Source organism: Onychostruthus taczanowskii, unplaced genomic scaffold (genome assembly GCF_017590055.1).
Source record: "Onychostruthus taczanowskii isolate IOZ18803 unplaced genomic scaffold, ASM1759005v1 scaffold75, whole genome shotgun sequence".
NCBI lineage: Eukaryota > Metazoa > Chordata > Aves > Passeriformes > Passeridae > Onychostruthus > Onychostruthus taczanowskii.
Genome location: NW_024505339.1, coordinates 993,071 through 1,011,510, shown reverse-complemented (window position 1 = coordinate 1,011,510; position 18,440 = coordinate 993,071). Strand labels below are relative to the sequence as shown.

General features: G+C 42.6%; 1 protein-coding gene across 1 annotated transcript in view; it reads left to right on the top strand.

The window, feature by feature from the left end:
• Positions 1-17,463, top strand: part of EFCAB5 (EF-hand calcium binding domain 5) — a 28,964-nt gene extending 11,501 nt beyond the window's left edge. The window contains exons 6-18 of the mRNA XM_041423052.1: positions 3,376-3,475; positions 4,169-5,053; positions 6,155-6,366; positions 7,621-7,777; positions 9,922-10,211; positions 10,857-11,029; positions 11,782-12,010; positions 12,712-12,864; positions 14,040-14,137; positions 14,881-15,134; positions 15,476-15,705; positions 15,889-15,985; positions 17,282-17,463. Coding sequence (XP_041278986.1) covers positions 3,376-3,475; positions 4,169-5,053; positions 6,155-6,366; positions 7,621-7,777; positions 9,922-10,211; positions 10,857-11,029; positions 11,782-12,010; positions 12,712-12,864; positions 14,040-14,137; positions 14,881-15,134; positions 15,476-15,705; positions 15,889-15,985; positions 17,282-17,409 — 3,006 coding nt within the window. The 3' untranslated portion in view covers positions 17,410-17,463. The remainder of the gene's footprint in view (positions 1-3,375; positions 3,476-4,168; positions 5,054-6,154; positions 6,367-7,620; positions 7,778-9,921; positions 10,212-10,856; positions 11,030-11,781; positions 12,011-12,711; positions 12,865-14,039; positions 14,138-14,880; positions 15,135-15,475; positions 15,706-15,888; positions 15,986-17,281) is intronic.
• The last annotated feature ends 977 nt before the right edge of the window (positions 17,464-18,440 follow it).

Below are 18,440 nucleotides of genomic sequence, written 5' to 3'. Positions count from 1 at the left end.
CCCAGTGGAATCTCAGAGGCAAAGAGCCAAAAATACTAACACAACAGGAGTGAGAAGCTATCAGCAGTGACGCCACTGCTGCCGAAAAAAAAACTGATCAGAGCACAGAGTTGTGGTTTCCAGGCTCCGAGGTAGCCCTGCCCTGCAAACTGAGTTCACTAAAGTGTCGTGTGGGCCACGCAGCTCTTTTAAACTTGGCCTGGTTTCTTTTGTAAAGTTCTACTGTACCCACGGGGGAGATAAAATGCAAAGTAACCCAAGGACTTCTACTACTTGAATGTGATCCATTACCTGTAGAGCCCATTCTGCAAAGCACAGCAAAGCAGTTGTTTCAGTTCCTAATTTCCATTTGTTTGGGAGCAGGCAGTTATTCCAGTCTGCATGGTGAGTGTGGCTGGCTGCCTCAATGAGCTGCAATTAGGGCCAGGGAGCTGAGAAAGCAGTGTTTAAATTACAGTCAAATTAGAAGGTATCCACATGATCATTATTATGATTTCAAATGCGTGCATCCAGAAGGATGGCAGCTCAGAAGGACAGCCTGGACTACCCACTGCAGCAGAAACTTCCCAAGACAATCCCAGAACACAGTTGGATCACTGCTATAATACCCCAAAAGGCAATGGTTCTGTGAATTTTTAGCTTATTGTCCATGTGGTCACTTGTATCAGTTTATTTTATAACTCTTCATTAATTTCCAGGGATGTTTTAAACAAGGGATTTTAAAATGAAATTTAATTTAGTCAGAGATTAGTTTTCAAGCCAATGTAGTTTGAGACACTCCTGATTATCTTTCTTGCAACAACAAAGTCTGCTTTCTCATGACCTTTTCTAAGTGTCTGTTCTACCCTCTTGCTCACTAACAATCTCGTTGTAGGGTTCAGGATACACACATCACATTTCCAGTAAAACAATCAAGTGGTTAAACACTGACCTATCCCTGATTAAATGGCAAGTCTGGTTTAGTCTGTGTTGCCAAAGGAATTACTCACAGGTCACAGAACATTGCTGAAAACAGCTGAGAATCATCACCTGCCAATATCTAGGTGACAAAAAAATTAGGTCAACGTGTTTCAATTCCCTGGGCCCTAAAGCTGCCCTGAGTTTTGGGCAGCTGTACAAACACAGATGGTCTTCTGTTGTGGAGAGGAGAGGCTGTACCTGTCCTGCTCACGAAGGGCAGGTGGGCAGGAATCTGTCATCAGCCTCCTTAGTCACACACCAAGTGCAAAGAAAAGTCACCTTTTCTACTAAATTTAGGAACTGGGAAAAAAAGCACAGCTGGGGAGAGGAGTTGGAAATGGTTTCTTGTTGTAGTGCTCCTCTCTTCTATAGTTGGCTGTACTGTGACACGTTTCTCCCAGGGTAAGCTGTAAGGAAAAGTGTCCTGAAATAACAGGAACCCCTGCTAAAATGGAAAATCTATGTAAATTGGAAATGTTTAAATAAGTAAATAAATCCCTATTAATATTTGACAATTTCAGCTATTTTATATATATTTTTATATTTATCTATATTTATATAAAATAAAATTACTGGATCCAAAGAACAAAAAACTCTTCAAGAATTTGAGTTTCCTAAATCCATTTATATTATTTTAATATGACAAAATGGTAACCAAATCCCAAAACAACATCCTTATTTTCTTTTTAGTAATACTTCATTAATCTATTCCCATTTTAATGAAGTAAAATTATGCAGTAGTACTGCAAAGTTGAGGGCAACCAACAGATGATTATGACAAGTAACAGCTGAGGAAATCTGAATGGAAAATTAAGTGTGTGTAATGAAATTACTGAATGGAGGATCCAAATATTCCACAGTGACCTGGGAATGCCTTTAAAACGTTGTGTGTTTGTGCATCTCCTAAAAGGATCAGAGCACAGTCTGATATATTCAACTGAAAGAGAAATAACCAGAAGAAATGTTTGCAGAGGGTTGTGCAAGGTATCTGTATGTTAATGTCAAGATCCTGGGAATCAGGGCCTACATCTTGTAAGTTTAGGGACAGAATTCTGTGATGACATTTGTTGTTCCAAACCCACCCATAGCTGAAATTCAACCCTGGCTTCCAGCATTTTTTTTTTACCAGCAGGAATTAAATTACCAGATACTGAAGCACTAAAATTGTACCAGATGGCTTCTTACATTTCAGTTCTGGTCCTTTCTGCAGAACTGGCAAAATCCCTTCCCTGTAGAGGAAGGTGCTGCAGTACCAGCAAATGTGATGTGTTCTCTTAGTTCCAGCGTTAACTTCACCAGTAGGTGAGATGTGTATCTCTGGGTTGTTTCCATATCCTCTGTTTTTAACTATTGCTGCCAATTATTACAGTTTCAGGTTATAAACAATGCAGTCATCTTGAGCTAATTTCCAGAAAAGAACAGCAAAGTTCTTCCTTTATTTCTTTAGTCTAAGGGCAGGCAAAGTTCATAAGGAATTAAAAGCCTGGTGAAATTTACATTTTGCAGTTTTTAATCTAGGAACAAAATGTGAAAAGGAAATCAATAATTCAGATGGAAAGCTACTCACTACAAATAATGAACTTAAGTAAATCTGTTTCCTAATTAACTACTTTATTTCAATAATGGGAGGGAGATTACAAAGGTGGCGGGACTTAAATAATGACAACAGGAATACATCATAAAATGGAAAACTTGCAATCGTTTAGGTTTGCTTTACTTTTTAAACCCCACAATTTCCTGATTGGAAATGACCCATTTCATTGCCTTTTCCTGGGTTTATCGTCTGTGTACACTCACCCTGAGCAACAAGGATTTAATAAACTCTGCACCTTCCTCTGCCCTGGAACTGCTGATACCTCTCTCACCTCTGTGGTCAAATGTCTATGAATTTTTAAAGGAAATTAGGGAGGTTGTCATAATAGCTCAGATTTTTGGACTAATTATGTTTCCAGGCCAATACATCACACTTCAAAGGAGATGATGGGGCACAAAACCAAACTACAATGTGCAGTCGCTAAGGTAACACAGCACAGCCCATAATAGATGAAAATCCTTCCATGGTACTGTCAGGAAATCAATATCTGTCCTGAGAGTATGAAGGGTTGAAGCTTTGATCTTTACACGAAGAACTCCTTTGGCAGAACAGTTACAATTATCTCACTGTAATTTGTCAAGGATATGGAAAAGGAAGAGCCTGCAAAGTAATATGTGTGGAGAGTTCCAGTTCAGCCCAGAAGAAATTTTTGCCTCTATGAAATAAATTAACTTCTTTGGAATTTGTAGTGATGTTCTGGTAATGGATAATTATCAGCCACAGGTAATTATTGGCTGATGGTGCCTTTGTAGTGCTGCAGATGTTGATGTAAGTCACAAGAACCACAGGAAAAACACAATAATTGTAATCTTTTTGTCTAGGTTGGTGTCTTGGATAGACAAAAAATACTGGCCCTTTTGAGAAACTTCTATGACAGAAGGCCCATGACTGATGGATGGGAACTATGGAACCCCAGAGAATGTGAGCACATGGGGTGTTTCAGTTGTGGTTAAAACACTGGGAATGTTTTAGGCTGGATGGTTGAGATATGTTTTATAAGTATTACCAAAAAAGGCACCCAAATGATTGCTGTGACCTATACACCTGGATTTGCAAGCACATTTGGCAAACTGTGATGCAATGTTCAGAAATGCTTCAGCATCCAAAAGTTTTCCTGGCTACAAAATTCTGAAGTACTTTTTGGGAAATAGAATTAAAGAAAGACTCTTTTTGAAACAATTGTTCTTTCTTACTGGGCGATATTACAAGTTAATTTTGTGTTTGCACTAAAATACCTCCAGAAAGAAAGAGAAAAAATGGAGGGAATCATCTGTATGAAAGTAAAATATTTTAAATATATTGGACATTAATTAATTGCTGAGATCAAATGCAAGGCAAATTACATCTCTCCTTCTTAGTGTAGAGAATGATGAAATATTTATTTCAAAGAAAAAGTGGTGTAATACATAGCCAGAAGAGCAGATCTCTGCAGGCAAAGACATTATTCTGAAGTTTTGTGCTCCTGAGATGTGTCTTTGCAGAGGATACTTTCTGGCAGTTTGTATTTACTTGGCATTACCTTTCTTTTTTAAATTTTCTTTTGCAATACTGGAGAACATAAAACCAGTGGACACTATCAGCTTACACATTTTTTTTTTTTTTTTTTGGTTTTAGGGCCAATAATTGAGCTGCAAGATATTAATCTTATGGATTTCTGGGGAAGCCTTGGTGACCAGGAAGTTTGTGAAGAACTCAGTGAAAATTTGGTCTTGTCTAAAATGGAAATTTCTGAGGGAGAGATTTTAGGAAGTGAACCTGTAGATGATGATAGGCAAGAGACTGACAGAATGAGCACCAGCATTACAGAAGAAGTTGTTGAAGAAATGGGCATGAGTGAAACTGAGACTGGAGGAATTTCCAAGGAGGAAAATGAAGCAGCAGAGCCAAGTGCTTCTGAAGTGGGCAAGGAAGGTGAGGATACCATGTCAGCAGTGGAAAGCACTGGCCTTGAAGCTACCGATTTGGATGGAGAACCTGGATCTGGAGAACAAGAGGAATCCATCCTGGGTAGTGAGCCTGAGACAGAAACAAAACCAGAAGAAGATTGTACTTCAGCCAGAGAGTTTGGATCAGAAGAGCAAGCTAGTGAAGAGGACAATGAAGTTACAGAGACGACACCTGAAGGTACAAGCACTGGCCTTGAAGATAATGATTTGGATGGAGAACCTGGATCTGGAGAACAAGAGGAATCCATCCTGGGTAGTGAGCCTGAGACAGAAACAAAACCAGCAGAAGATTGTACTTCAGCCAGAGAGCTTGGATCAGAAGGGCAAGTTAGTGAAGAGGACAATGAAGTTACAGAGACAACACCTGAAGGTACAAGCACAGCCTCAGGAGATGGAGCTGTGACAGACATGGATGTCACTGATTCCCAACAGGACACTCCAGCTGCAGAGGCTGTGAAAGAAACCTCTGCAAGCAACGAGAGCCAGTCTGACCAACAGACAAGCTCAGAGAGAAGACTGCAGGATGAGAACCTTCTGCATGACCAGGGTAAAGGTAAAGTGTTTTCTTTTTTCTGACAGACCTTAATTATTTTCTGTGTATATGATTAGATTGGTTTAACTACAGGGTGTTTTAAATCCATTTCAAAACCATGTGAGTGATTTCTGAGTAGAGAAGACCATAAGCTTTGCTATCTTCTCAGCATGGTGTTTTCTGCCAAGGTTTCAGAGCTTATTCCTCTCACAGGATGGCAGGTGAGTCACTTTGCTGGCGATCTGTATTCAAGGCCCTGAGCAGACACTTTAATTCAAGTAGGGACTTTGTGAAGCAGGAGCATTTTTATAATAAGGAGAAACTTTATGTTCTGTTTCACTCTGTAATATTACCACAGAAAGACAGGAACCTGAGCACATTAAATCTAGAAATTACTTAAATAACTTTTAGACTGTGACTGCCTACAGGGAGATGTGCTATGAGATCATCTAGCAGGAACCTTTTATTTTAATCTCTCACTGTGTTTCCAAAGGATGATCCTCCTTCATTGTCTACAAAGGCCTTTGTTCTAGGAAGGCTAGATCAGACAACTGTGTTTCAAAGAGGTATTTTCTTAAACATCCTAGAAGCACCAACCTCCTTGTCAGCACTCTGTGAATACTCTTGTGTCTCAGGGTTTAGAACACTGCAAGGACTGGGTCTGCATTGTCTGAACGATCCAGTGACAGGTTCATTATGTAAAGCTGATGGTACAGCCCCCTGGTGCCTACAGCTTTCTGTGGTAACTTCCAGTGCACAGCACTACCCTGTCCTTCAGTCAGTCCTTGGATGTGCATCCTGTTTGTCTGGACAGCAGTCCCTCAATGAGGTCTTTGTCTCAGACAGCCCCCTGCTGAGTAACAGCAATTCCAGCTCACCTGTAGTCAGGGTTTGACCTGGCTGGCTGTAGGATGGCATCCATGCCAGACTGGATCTGCAGAGCTACTATTAGAACAGCATAAGCAGATTAAGGCCTTTACTCAGCATGGAGTCAGTCTGTATTCAGCTGTAATTTCCCTGGATAGGAAGTGCAGGATTGAGGGCTGTGTTGATAGCTGCCACGTGGTTGGTTTTTGGGCAGCATTTGGCTTCCTGTGACACACTGTGCTTTCTGCCTTTCAGACTCAAGTACCAGTGTGGCAGAGATTCAGAACAGTCAGGATTCTTGTACTAAGAGCTTTGCTGCAAGGTGCCTCACCCTGCCACAGTTTGTACAGCTCATGGACAATTTTGTTGGTGAAGACATTTCTCTGCCTACTGTGAAGAGGCTTACTGCATTTATCAAAGGAGAATATGAGCAGACAGAAGAGGAAAAAATGGAACAACGAGAAAAAGTAAATATTGATAAGTTTTGCTGATCCCATGTCCAAACAAAAACCAAGCAAATGCCCACAAACACTTTGCAAAGTCAGCTGTTAATCTGATGCTGGCAGAGCTCTCCACTTGCAGCCTTGCATCCCCAGTTCCTTCAGGAGACCTTTTACCCCTTTGTTGTCATACAGATGCTCCCTCCCTAGCCCTCAGCTCTGGAAGTGATGACAGACTCATCCTGTTAGAGGTTGTCTGTCTGTCCTAGAGCTGAACTCAGTGAGACAACAGTGGATAGCTAATTGTGAAAGAGCCCAAAACATTCCATACTGCTTATTCACCTTTATAATAGCCAAGAACCTGATCTCTGACCTACTGCACTGGCATGTACATAGGAGGTTGTGGATGTTTGGGGAGGATTTTAAAACAAGTGTGTTTGGGTTTGCTATGTGCATGGCTGGATGTGAATGTTCACAGGCTTATTTGGTTTTAAGTTACAAGGTGCTCTTGCCATGTGTTGAAAAAATAAATTCTCCTTCCTCATGCCCAGCATCAGTGTGCCTCATATCACTTCAGGTCTGTTTTGTGGTGCATTTCTCTAGCTGTGTTTTCCTCAGATCTCCTTCTGGTTTCCCTCTGTGCTGCTGACCTAATTTGAATGAGATATTGGATCTGACGGCTCCACAGTCCTCACTGAACACAGCACACACTGCCAGTATTTTGGCCTTTGAGAGAATTCCACTCCAGCCAGTTATCCTTCTGTGTTGGGTTTAGAGGACAAATGGTAACATGTATTTGCTTGTAGCCCACACACTTCAGGGCAGCACCAGCCAAATAACAGTGTACAGAAATATGAACTGTCATGTCTCTGGATGTCACTGACAAGGCTGTGGTTAGCTCTTGCTGGGGAGACATTTGTGTTCTGGGAAACTTGCACTTACCTGAGCTGACATCACCTTAAATCCAGCACAGGCTTCATTTGTTCACTGTGAAAAAACTCTCTGCAGTGCTGGTCCTGCCTGGTAAACTGAACTGTCCCCTGCTTACAAAAACACTAAACACAGAAACACTGTGTTTAGTGTTTCTAAGTTATCTCCTAGGTTTAATGATTCATCTCTAGGTCTGAGCTGTGTATGTACAGATTCAGCCTGGCCCATAGGAATGATGTGATTGGCACAATCACTGCAGAGTGTGTCCACACTTGTGTAGTGTCCCCATTTGTGCAGTGTCCAGCATCAGTGTCCAGGAGTTACCAAACACCAGCTGTTCCTCTGTTGCAGGTTCACCTTGCGTCTCACCTGGCCCAAAGGAAGCAGCTTTTGGAGGCACTGTTTGAAAAGTGGGACAGCAAAGCATGTGGGTCTCTGGAACTGGAAGAGGTGATTGATGTTCTGAGCACATTCAAGGGACACATGGGAAAAGAGGCCTTGATGAAGGGTAAGGAGAAATCTCTGCTCTGTGAGAACAACACAGGAGGCCTTCAACCATGCAGTGACAGGGCTAATGAGGTTGTTGCAAGCACCAGTTTGGTTTTGCAAGCAGTCATAAGCATACACAGTATGAGGTATAAAATGGAAGGGAACAGTTACCCAGACTTATTTGTTAATGCATTGCTCCATCCCCTCCTCCTGTGCAAGACTCCCAGGCAGAGAAGCAGCCCAATGTTTTAATTACATTGGGATGAGTTGAAAAATTATTTCAGCAGTAACATGCAATGTATACATGTGATATGGCAGTGAAAAAGCATACATAAAGCCTGAGGACATGTTTGCAGTTTTAGTCCAGTCCATCTGTGTTGTCCAGCTATTTTTAATAGATACATTTTGCTGTGCTTCCAGCAGGAAGGTACCTCACGGGAGAGAACAGCTTTCCTTATAGATCTCAAATAGCCTGTAGTTATCCACACTGTTGCACAGCTCTTATGAATTACAAAGCAGCTTTGAGTATCACTTCTCTGTTGGTTATTTCACTGCATGATCTTAGAAAATTTGGTCCTTTATAGGAAAGACTTTAGTCCAGCAGAAGTGCTGCAGGTTCACCTGAACCTGTCTGGCAGCCTTGTGCATATTAACATGTGGGCATAAGGTGCTCTGAAACACTGTATTATCAATTAAGAACATGTCTGCATGTGTGCTTGGGTGGAAAGGTCTGGTTTTTTCATCTCCATGCTCGTCTTCATGTTGCTTGTTCTGCTGCAAATCACTAAAAATGGCTCACTTTGGCAACCACCAAAATCCCTTTATCCTTTAGCTCACTGAAGGCAGCTGGTGGGATGGGGAGCACACCAGTATGTTGCTGTTAATCATCTCCAGGCTGTCCAGCCAGGAGAAACTGGCAGTTCACTGCTCTCTTGCATTCAAAGCATGCCAGAACATACCATGGAAATATGGAAGGACACAGTCCCTTCCATGAAGGGCTCATAAACTAAAGGACAAATAAATAGAAAGGGAGAATAGCAAAATCAATACCACTTACCAGCAGGATGAATTATTTCTAGCAGCCTCAACCTAATCTCTCAAGGGTGTGGGACAAGCAGGTTTGGGGGAAGGGTTCACAGACATTGCACTTCTCCTGGATGGAAACACAGCGTAAAAAGTGAGTAGAATTATTTGATTGTCCTTGCAAGGGAAAAGTGCAACATTAGATATAAAGGGGAAAATAATTCATTATGCTGTGGCTCAGTAGTGAAGGAAGTGATCATAGCACATTCAATTTCATGTCTATTTTTTTCTGCATCCCTTTCTTCAAAGTGAGGAGCAAGTGGAGGTAAAAATCAAAATATTTTATATGATCAAAAGTTTCTCCATCCTAGTTCTGTCAGAAAATCAGAAATTAAATTAGAATACTGAATGTTCCTTAGATGATGGGCTGGATAAGACAGCATTAAGCATCATGGCCCCACCATGACTGAGGCCAAGTTAGTACTTGCTACTTCTTCAGCTACAGTCTGTGATAATGGTGAATAAAAAAATGGTTTGGATTGGAAGGCACCTGTAAAGATCATGTAGTCCAACACCCTGCCGTGAGCAGGGACATCTTCCCTGATTTGAAAACAGGATGCAGAAAGTCTGTGATAATGGTGAATAAAAAAATGGTTTGGATTGGAAGGCACCTGTAAAGATCATCTAGTCCAACAACCTGCCGTGAGCAGGGTGATTTGAAAACAGGATGCAGAATGAATGATGGAAGCATCAGTCACAGTGACGGCGTGAACCCCGGGCTCCCGGAGCCAGGCAGTGCCTGCACGTTGCTCAGGCTGTGCAAGAGCACCCCCGTGAGCCCAGAGCCGGGGCTGGGCAGAGCCCTGACAGACCGGCTGCGGAGTTCAGCAGCAGCAGGACAGAAACCGGGGCTGTGCGGGATTCCGTCTCACAGGAGGGGAGCAGGCATCTAGAGAAAGGGATGCGTCCAGTCTGCAAACTGGAGATTACCTGCTAGTGTGCCGATTTCCTTGTAGGAGACAGCTAAAAAGAAACCTAGAAGGATGGGCTGGAGCCTGTTTAGGTCTTGTTTTGAATTTTGCAAAACTGATTAATCAACTAAAATTTCCCTGTCTTATTTTCTATTTTATTTTTTACTAGCAAAGGAAGAGCTTTGCTCCCGATACCCACAGCTCAGTAAAGTGGGCAAGCTATCCCCAAAGGCATTCCAGATTTTCCTTGAGTTAATTGCTTCCAAGTTCACTGACAATGAGGATGAAACTATGGATAACTTGGTGAGATTCCTGACCACAAGTGTGGAACAAAGTCACACCACGAGCTTGCAAAGCTCAGCCAGGAGGAAATGGCTGCAGGAGATCCAGAAAGCAGCTGAGACCAGCGGAACGAGCATGGAACCAGTGTACAAAGCAGTGATGAAGGCCCTGTCCCGGGTAGGCATCCTTGCTCTGCCAGTACTGAAGGAATCCCAGGGATGGTTTTGTATCACTTATGGCAGAGCTGACTCAGGGCAGATCTGGAAATCCATAGCTGTAGCTTTGGAGCTTCTGAAATGAAACACACCAGAGTCGGTTTGGGACAAAGATGGTTAATTTGTAGTGGAAATAGTTTCATTTTTAATTTACAGCTGCAACTTTAGCTGTTTTTCTCACCTTTAAAGCCCTCCTCAAAGCCAAACTTCTGTCAGTGTAGCTGAAGTGTTCTTTCAGTATTGTCTAGATTTGTCAGTGTGGCAACTCTGGTACTTGTTTGGTTTTTTCTTAAAGGAATCTCCTCTTGGAGAAGAAATCCATAGGACTTTTCCTTAGACACAGATTATATTTAGAGATTATTTTTCTATTTCTCCTCCCCATCAGCAACAGGAAAAAGGAAATCAGTTTCCCTTGCCAATCAAAATACCAAGTGTTTGTGTTTGTCACAGAGTGCACTGGGCAGACACAGCCACATCATGGGGCTGGTGACACACAAACTCGGTGATCCAGAGCAGCATCTCAGCAAAAATTAAACAAGTGCTAAGTGCATTAATTAAGTGCCAGTGGCTAATGTTCAGACTGTAATGGGAAACATTTGGTTGCTAGGACATGGAAGCCCATGGGGATAACAAGAAGATCAGTGCATACATTGCCCTTTTGGAAGAGAACCAGCTCGCCCCAGAGCAGGGACAGGTTCTCCTGCGCTACGTGGCCTGCACTGCAGACGATGCTCCCTACATCCTAAACCAAGCACTGCACAGAGACATGAAAGGAGTCAGGTAAGAAAAGCTGCAAATACCAGTTCCTTTTCCTCTAAACTGTTTGGAATGTATGGGGCAGTGTTTGGCATGCTCTGGAAACTGACACTGATGGAGTAGTCCAGAGAGGAAATCTCCCAAGAGACTGTTGTGGAATGATCCAATATCCTATACATGTCCCTACACTCTGCATGGTCTGCTTAAAACTGCTCTGTTTGGGATTTCACTCCTTTCCTTGGGGAGATTAGCTCACAGTCTAATAAATCTCACCCTTTAGCAAATGTCTGTGGCATTGGGCCTACATTTTCTTCTTTAAAAATTAATTCCCTTATGCCAGTTTATATCCACAGGATATTTTTGAGAACAATGCCTTTTCTTCCCTAGTGTTTATGCTATAAACAGCTTTCATGCTTCTTCACTTGTCATTTCCAAAAGCCAGACATATTTGTCTCTTTAAACATTGCTGCCTCTAACCTATTAAATGTAACTGCTGCTTGCTTCTGTATTCCTTTTCATTCCATTCATTAGCTTATGTTTTTAAAATATCCTAAGGATGAAAAGTGCCTCTCTATTACCACTGCCTTTGGGATGCAAGTGGTAAATGTGGTATTGCTGAGTGTAGTCAGGGTATGGAGCTCACACCTTCCTTCTCTGATGCCAGAAAACAGGGAGAGATCAAAGCTGCAGTATTTACTGTTTCACTAAAGGTTTTCTGCTCCTCTGCTCCTGAAATATAAATTTATGACAAACTTCATCATAAATTTATATTTCAGCTTTGCAGCCATTGATCAGGGAAAGCCAATCTATGTTCCAAGAGTTCAGCATCATGGAAACATTCATTTCTGGAACTCTGACCGCCCTGAGAAGAAGAGGAAAGGTTCACTCCTGGTGCTGCCCCTGTATGATGCTCACTGGAGAGTTTTTGGCGTTCTAGGACTTGACACTCTTCAGGACCAGAGTCATAAATCCATCTTTCTGACCCATGAGATCACTTTCTATGAGGTGAGCACCATAAGAAAGCAGTTTGTTACTCCAACTTGCAAAAAAACTTGTGAATTTTACATGTTTGTTCTGAGTAAATGTAAGATGTACAATCAAAAAAATATCTATGGGTCCCCTTCTGCAGTATATGGTGAAAGTGGTGTAAGGAGAGCACCGTATCAATATCCTGTTGATTAGCATCTTATCTGAAATTTATTATGAGGTATCACTTCATCAATAATTTATTTAATCTTCTGACTAGGATGTTAATTGACCTTTTGTACAAAGTCCAAAGGTAGCAGCTTTTATTTCCTGAAGCTCTCAATCATATATTTGTGTTCATTCCTATAAAATGACACGAAACCTTACTTTTTACGTGGTGGAATAATTAAAAGTGACAGTTCTCCGGATTTCTTTGGGATGCTCTTTGGGATCAGCCTCACTGTGGATGCCTCATGTGGGCAGCAGGGAGCGCAGCAAGCCAACCTTACCGGTCCGTTTGGCTATTTCCACTAAAAATCAGCTCTGTCTGCTTAAGGACTTGCCGTGGCCGGGTACTGAGTACCTCAGGGCATTATTTGATAAGGGACATTTCACAGTCACTTTTCCGCTTTACAAATTCTGATTAAAGCAATTTGTTACAACATGAACGTTTCCCCAGCTTTTTTTCTCCAAAATTGTGTGAAATTGTCTGGCTCACTTGGAGGATTCTGCTTTCACAGGGAGTTTGTCATGCATTCAGCAAAGCCTACCACCACATCTGCATGCGGGAAAATATCCTACAAGTGGCTGTCACTGCTCTGGACTGGTTGTATCCCAGGACACCCAGCATCCACGCTGTCACAACCTATCTGGTGGAACCTGGCACAGACAAGGTACTGCAGAGAAAAGGTCTGTAAGCATCAGGGGCTCAAAGGCTGCTTTAGAGAGGAAGTGCCATCTCCAGCTGCCTGTGTTTTTCCAGTGGTTTTATCATTAAAGCTGAAGCCTGCACAAGATTCTTGTGCCTGCTCATGCAACAAAAGGGCTACAAAGGTAAAGATGGAAGATTCCCTCTGTAAAGGAGATCCCTCTTCATTCTTTTCATCCTCCCAGGTAAAAGAATTCAAGAGCACTGCTAGTATAGCCCTTTCTCCATATGGAAAGGGTGTATTCTCCTTCTTCAGTGCTCGCTGCTGCATATCAACCAACAGAGCAGAGCTCTACACCCGTCCATCCCTCCATCCATCCATCCATAGCTTTGCTGTCTGGGACTTCCACTAAGGGAAATGCTTCTCTCTGGAGATCCTCTGCATGTCAAAATTATGGTATTTTATAGGGACAAGAGAATGTTCCAGCTTATATTTTAGCTCTTTGTTCTGAAATTATGTCAGCAGCCAACATGTAAATACAGCTCAGGAAGTGACTAGTTCCCAATTAGCCAGCTTGTAAAAGCAGCCCCACTCCATGCAGGTCATATTCCAGTTGTTCAGCAGGCACTCGGGCCCTGGGAAGCTTGTCACTTCATGTACCAGTGAGTTAAGAAGACAAAAAGTATATGCAATATTTAGGACTGATCCCGTGTCATCCCAAAGTCTGTATGACATCTGCTGCAGTCATAATTCAGCTGCTTCCTCTGATAAGCATGGTTTATGTTGGCAGTGTTCTGTTGTCATTCCAGGCTCAGCACTGTTCCCTTGTTAGCTGCCTGATAGCCAGGCCACTCGCTCCCCTCTGTGCTTTTCATGTGTCAAGACACAGTGACACAAACATGACATGAGAAAGGACTGCAAGATGATGGGAAAAAGACTGGAAACCTCTAGGCCTGTGGGTGTTCCTCAGTGTGGAGTCTGGGGTGGATTAAATAGTCTGGCTGAGGGAGGTGCAGGGCACATTCTTCACTTATCTCTGGGAATAAAGCTAAGCAGTGTTGGGAGATGTCTTTGAACAATCCCATTGCTCTTGAATGTACATGGGAGTTTCCTATAAGACACCATTTCCTGCCTCTCCAAGCTTCAGAATATCTATTCCTTTCTTGGATGTAGCTAAACCTTTCTTTTCTCTCTGGCAGAACTATGCTCTGTGCAAGGTGATCACTACAGATAACACAGGACAAAAGGAAATCCACAGGTCTCCTGTTGTTCTCCTCAGAGAGGAAAACCTCCTCAGGTAGGCTCCAGCATCTGCAAAGGGACTGGTCCCCTCTCTCTTTGATTTAACCTGCACCAGGCTGACCCACATTACATGAAGCCCCTGGCACAGCAGCCCTGAGAGTGTCTGGCTGCAGCTCTCTCGCTATCAAGGCTTCTGGTGTGTATGCACAGGGCACTGAACTGTGAAGGCTGAGGAGTATTTTCTCTTTGATTTTAGGCTGCAAAAACTTCTGACTTAATACTTACCAGCTGAGCTGCCAAGGTTTGCAGGATTGCAGCCTACACTGAACCATTTGCTCTTTAGAATAATCTGTATTTTTTCCTGGCCATATTAGTCTCATTTCCTTCAATTCTCTGTTTCCTTCCACTGTCTTTTAAGCATATCATCCCTGTTGTCAAAGTTGCTTGAACAGCCATTTGCTGTTCCAGCAGCTGTTCTTACTTTTTATAAAACTGTCTAGAAAAAAGTCAATGCAGTTAGAAACAGCAAACTGCTTTTAAAGCAAGATTTGTTAAATTCTCATGATTTTCAGCAATCACCTTGATTAAGCAATATTGTGTTCCCAGTGCTATTTTTTCCTTTGTGTACATGCCTTGAATGATACTTAGAGCTGTGCAAATTTCAGTTCAAGGAAACAAACTACAATTTAGTAATGTAATACCTTTATTTTAACAACAAGAGATAAATGGCATCTTAAATACGCCAAGTAAATCACCAAAACAAACCAGGATTGTAAATCCTAGCACATTTCATTTCAGAGATTACCTCTTCAAGTGCATAGACAGTTCAGAGGTCACTCTTACTTCTATCTATGGAGAACACCATATCACAGTACCTCTCCATGACCTATCAAGACAAACTCTTGGCATATTTGATATCAGCATCGGACAGCACAAGAAATTACCACCTCAGGAACAGAAAGACCTGCAGAAAATGCTAAAGATGGCCCAAGCTGCCTGCTCAGAGATCCTGCAGAGGTTTCTAGAGGAAAGACAACCAACACAAGTGCTGGGTATTGTCATACAGCTGTGAGATAGTTTTTTGGGGTGAAATTAGGAATCTCAGTAAAACTATATTAAAAGTATCCCTCATACAAGTATGGAAAGACAAATACAAATCCTTGGTATATATAAAGTACTCCCTAGCAAGCCTCAGAGCTTAGCAGAGTGGAGTTAAACAGAATGGGCAGATTTTAACTCTGGCTCACAGGGTACTTGGTGCTAAAACCGAAGGTGTGAAGCAGACACCTTGTTGCCCTCAGGGATCTAGCACATAGACTGTCAGTCAGTCACGTAAGTCCTGAGTAGCAGACGTTTCTGAGCAGCTTCTTGAGAGGTTTGTTTTTGACTGCAGAGGCAGAACGTGTGGCAACTCTGAGGCACGCAGGGATTCTGTTCCACCGGTTCATGCTGCAGGAGCTGCGTGAGTGTGTCCAGAAACTCAGTGCTGAGAGCTTTGCTGGCATAAAGAGCTGTGCAGAACCCCCAGCTCTGGTACACGATGTAGTTAAGGCTGTGCTGCTGCTTTTGCATCCAGACTGGAAGGGCTCAGAGGAGATTGAGAGCTGGAGTCAGTGTAAACTGGTGAGAATTCAAATTCTTTAGAGTTTGCTTTCTATTATTCCTCCTCCAAGAAGATGCAGTGGAATTTGCCAAGGGGGAAATGGCAGTGAAATAATTGCCTATAGATTTCCTATATTTTTCATCTATCTTTTATTCTGTAAGCTTTTCACAAACACCCTAATCTTTTTGTTCTCTGCATTGCAGAAACTCGATGACAATTTGATTCAGGAGATTTATTGCTTTGATCCAACTGCTTCATCTGTGCAAGTTCAAGCAGAGCTGCTGCTGGACCTCATCACTGGTAAATATCATAAACTCATTAGGAAGTTACCAGGCACAGTTCAACAATGAAACTGTGTCAATGCCAACATTCAGCTGAGTGCTTTTAAGGGCCTTACTTCAGAAATTGATTTCACAATAGATTAAACAATAGGTCCTCAATTTCGGCAATCTTTCTTGGTCAATAGAAATGAACCTGGTAAATTTAGACTCAAAATTCACTGCCTTCAGGAAAGGGGAGCAGATCAGCTTTGAAACCTTCCAGAACAAGCAATCTCATTGTAAACCTCCCAATAAACATGAAGAATGAGGGTTCTTTTGGCAAGTAGTATGTAAAGACATGTGAAGAATGATGATTCTTTTGGCAAGCAAGTCTGCTTCAGACCTCTGTGCCCTGCCCTAGGGACTGACCCACCTCCAAACAGGAACACACAGTGTGATCCCTCCTTTTCATAAACACCATCTGCCAGTGCTCAGTGTACTCACGGGCCATAGACTGGAGCTCTTTGTCAGTCTGTCTTTTTCTCCTTTAATGAATGTGAGCTTTTTTTGGTGCCAGAGCAGTCAAGAGGCTGTTATTATTATTATTTGCAATATCTCTGTAAGAGAAATTACTTGTTCTCGCTGAGATCTCTCTCTTCATGATCTAATACCAGTCTGAGAGGCCTGTTAAAAGCCAAACGTGGACAAGAGTTATTGCTTTAGCTGGGGATATTTATCAACAGTACCCTGCCTGCTGATATAGAGTAAACACTTGAGGCAGTGATAGTTCCTTTTCATGTGTTCTACTCATATATATTAAACTAATTCACTGGAAAGAACAAAACAGGCCTAGAGCATCCAGTTTTCTGACACTTAGGGATGCTGATGTAATTAGATTAAAGAATGTAGCTTTGGAAACTGCAGATGTGCTAGGAGAGGTTGGTTTTCCAGGATGGAACCTATTCTGAGAGAGCAGTATCAGATCAGGGGTGTGAATGCAGGTATAACTCACAGTTATGGGAATTCCTTTAAAATGAACATCAGGTAATGTCCATAAGTTCCATATATAAGTGCTGGTTTAGCATTAAAATATAGCAGAGCACTTTGTACAACAGTCCACCCACCACAAAATAAGATAAATTATAGTGGAAAGTCAGCACTTGACAGGTCACTGTCACAAGGTGTGCTTTTCAAAGCATCATCATTCCTGGAATTACTGGATTCAGAATAAACTCTGCTGGGGGGATGACCTTCTGCTCTTGTGGCAACACTGCTCATGCTTTGACTTTCCCTGTTGCCATTCCAGCTGTTTTTTTTTTTTTTTTTTTTGTTCCAGGTGTCCCTCAAGCAGCAGTGTGGCAGCAGGACTCTGCTCCAGCCCAATACCTGTGCCAGTGGCTTCACACCTGCAAGGCGCTCGTGGAGATCACAAAGAGCCAACACACTGAAAAAAACCATCCTTAGCCCCTTTTGGCATCCAGTTCTACTGTGCCTCCAATTAAATCTCTTAATTTCTCACCTAACCCTTGTGATTCTGGTGTTTCACACATTTTATTAAATTAACTGTTGATTTTCTATTTTTTATACATAGGCACTAGTATTTGCTGTTAAAATGGCTTAAATCTGTTAGGGATTATTAGTTAAGATGATAAGGTAGTCTGTTAAGCATTACCAAGAAAAAACAATAGAAAAATTAAAGGGAAGAATTTTGCCAGTATAGCTACCGAATTTTAAAGGCTTAATAAAAGTTTTACGGGATTTTAAAATTAATTTTGATGGGAAAACAAGAGGCAGGGACATCTTTATGGCTCCCAAGTTTCGAGGCTCCTAAATGATACAGCATTAATTTTCAAGGTTCAGTCTCCTTAAAGGACCTTTTAGGAATAATTTTAAATAAAGGTTGTTAATCAGCATTTTGTAACGTTCTTCTGAACACGTTGCAGAAAAGCCCAACGCTATTAATAAAACACAAAAAGCTTTCATACTGGGATAAAGCTTGAGATTACAGCAACTGCACTGTCTACAGTGAGATTTAATCTTTCCAATAACGTCCCTTTTGGCAGAATCACTTTTTTAATAACACTTTGGGAAATTAAACTCCTCTTCCAGTCTTTAGCGGGAAACAAGCGACAGGTCGGTGATGGGGGGAGGTATCAGCGCAGCTCCTCAGCCTCGGCCCCGGGAGCGTCTCGGGGGCTTTTCCCCCTCAGGGCTTCTCCCTCCTCAGGGACCTTTCCCGCCGCTGCCCCGAGGCGCCCCCGGCTCCCCGCGCTGCTCCCCTCAGGGAGCGCCCGCCATCTCCCTTCCCCGATCAGCACTTTCGCCCCTCGACAACCAGCTGTTAAAAAAAATCCCCCGCCGCCTCCAGCGCCCTCCACCCGCTCTCCGCTTCCCTCCCGAAGCGGGACCGCGGCACGGTGCCGTGAGGGTCTCCGGGGCGGGCGGGGAAAGTGCGTGGGGAGGACTCGGCCGCGAGGAATCTGCGGCCGCGGAAC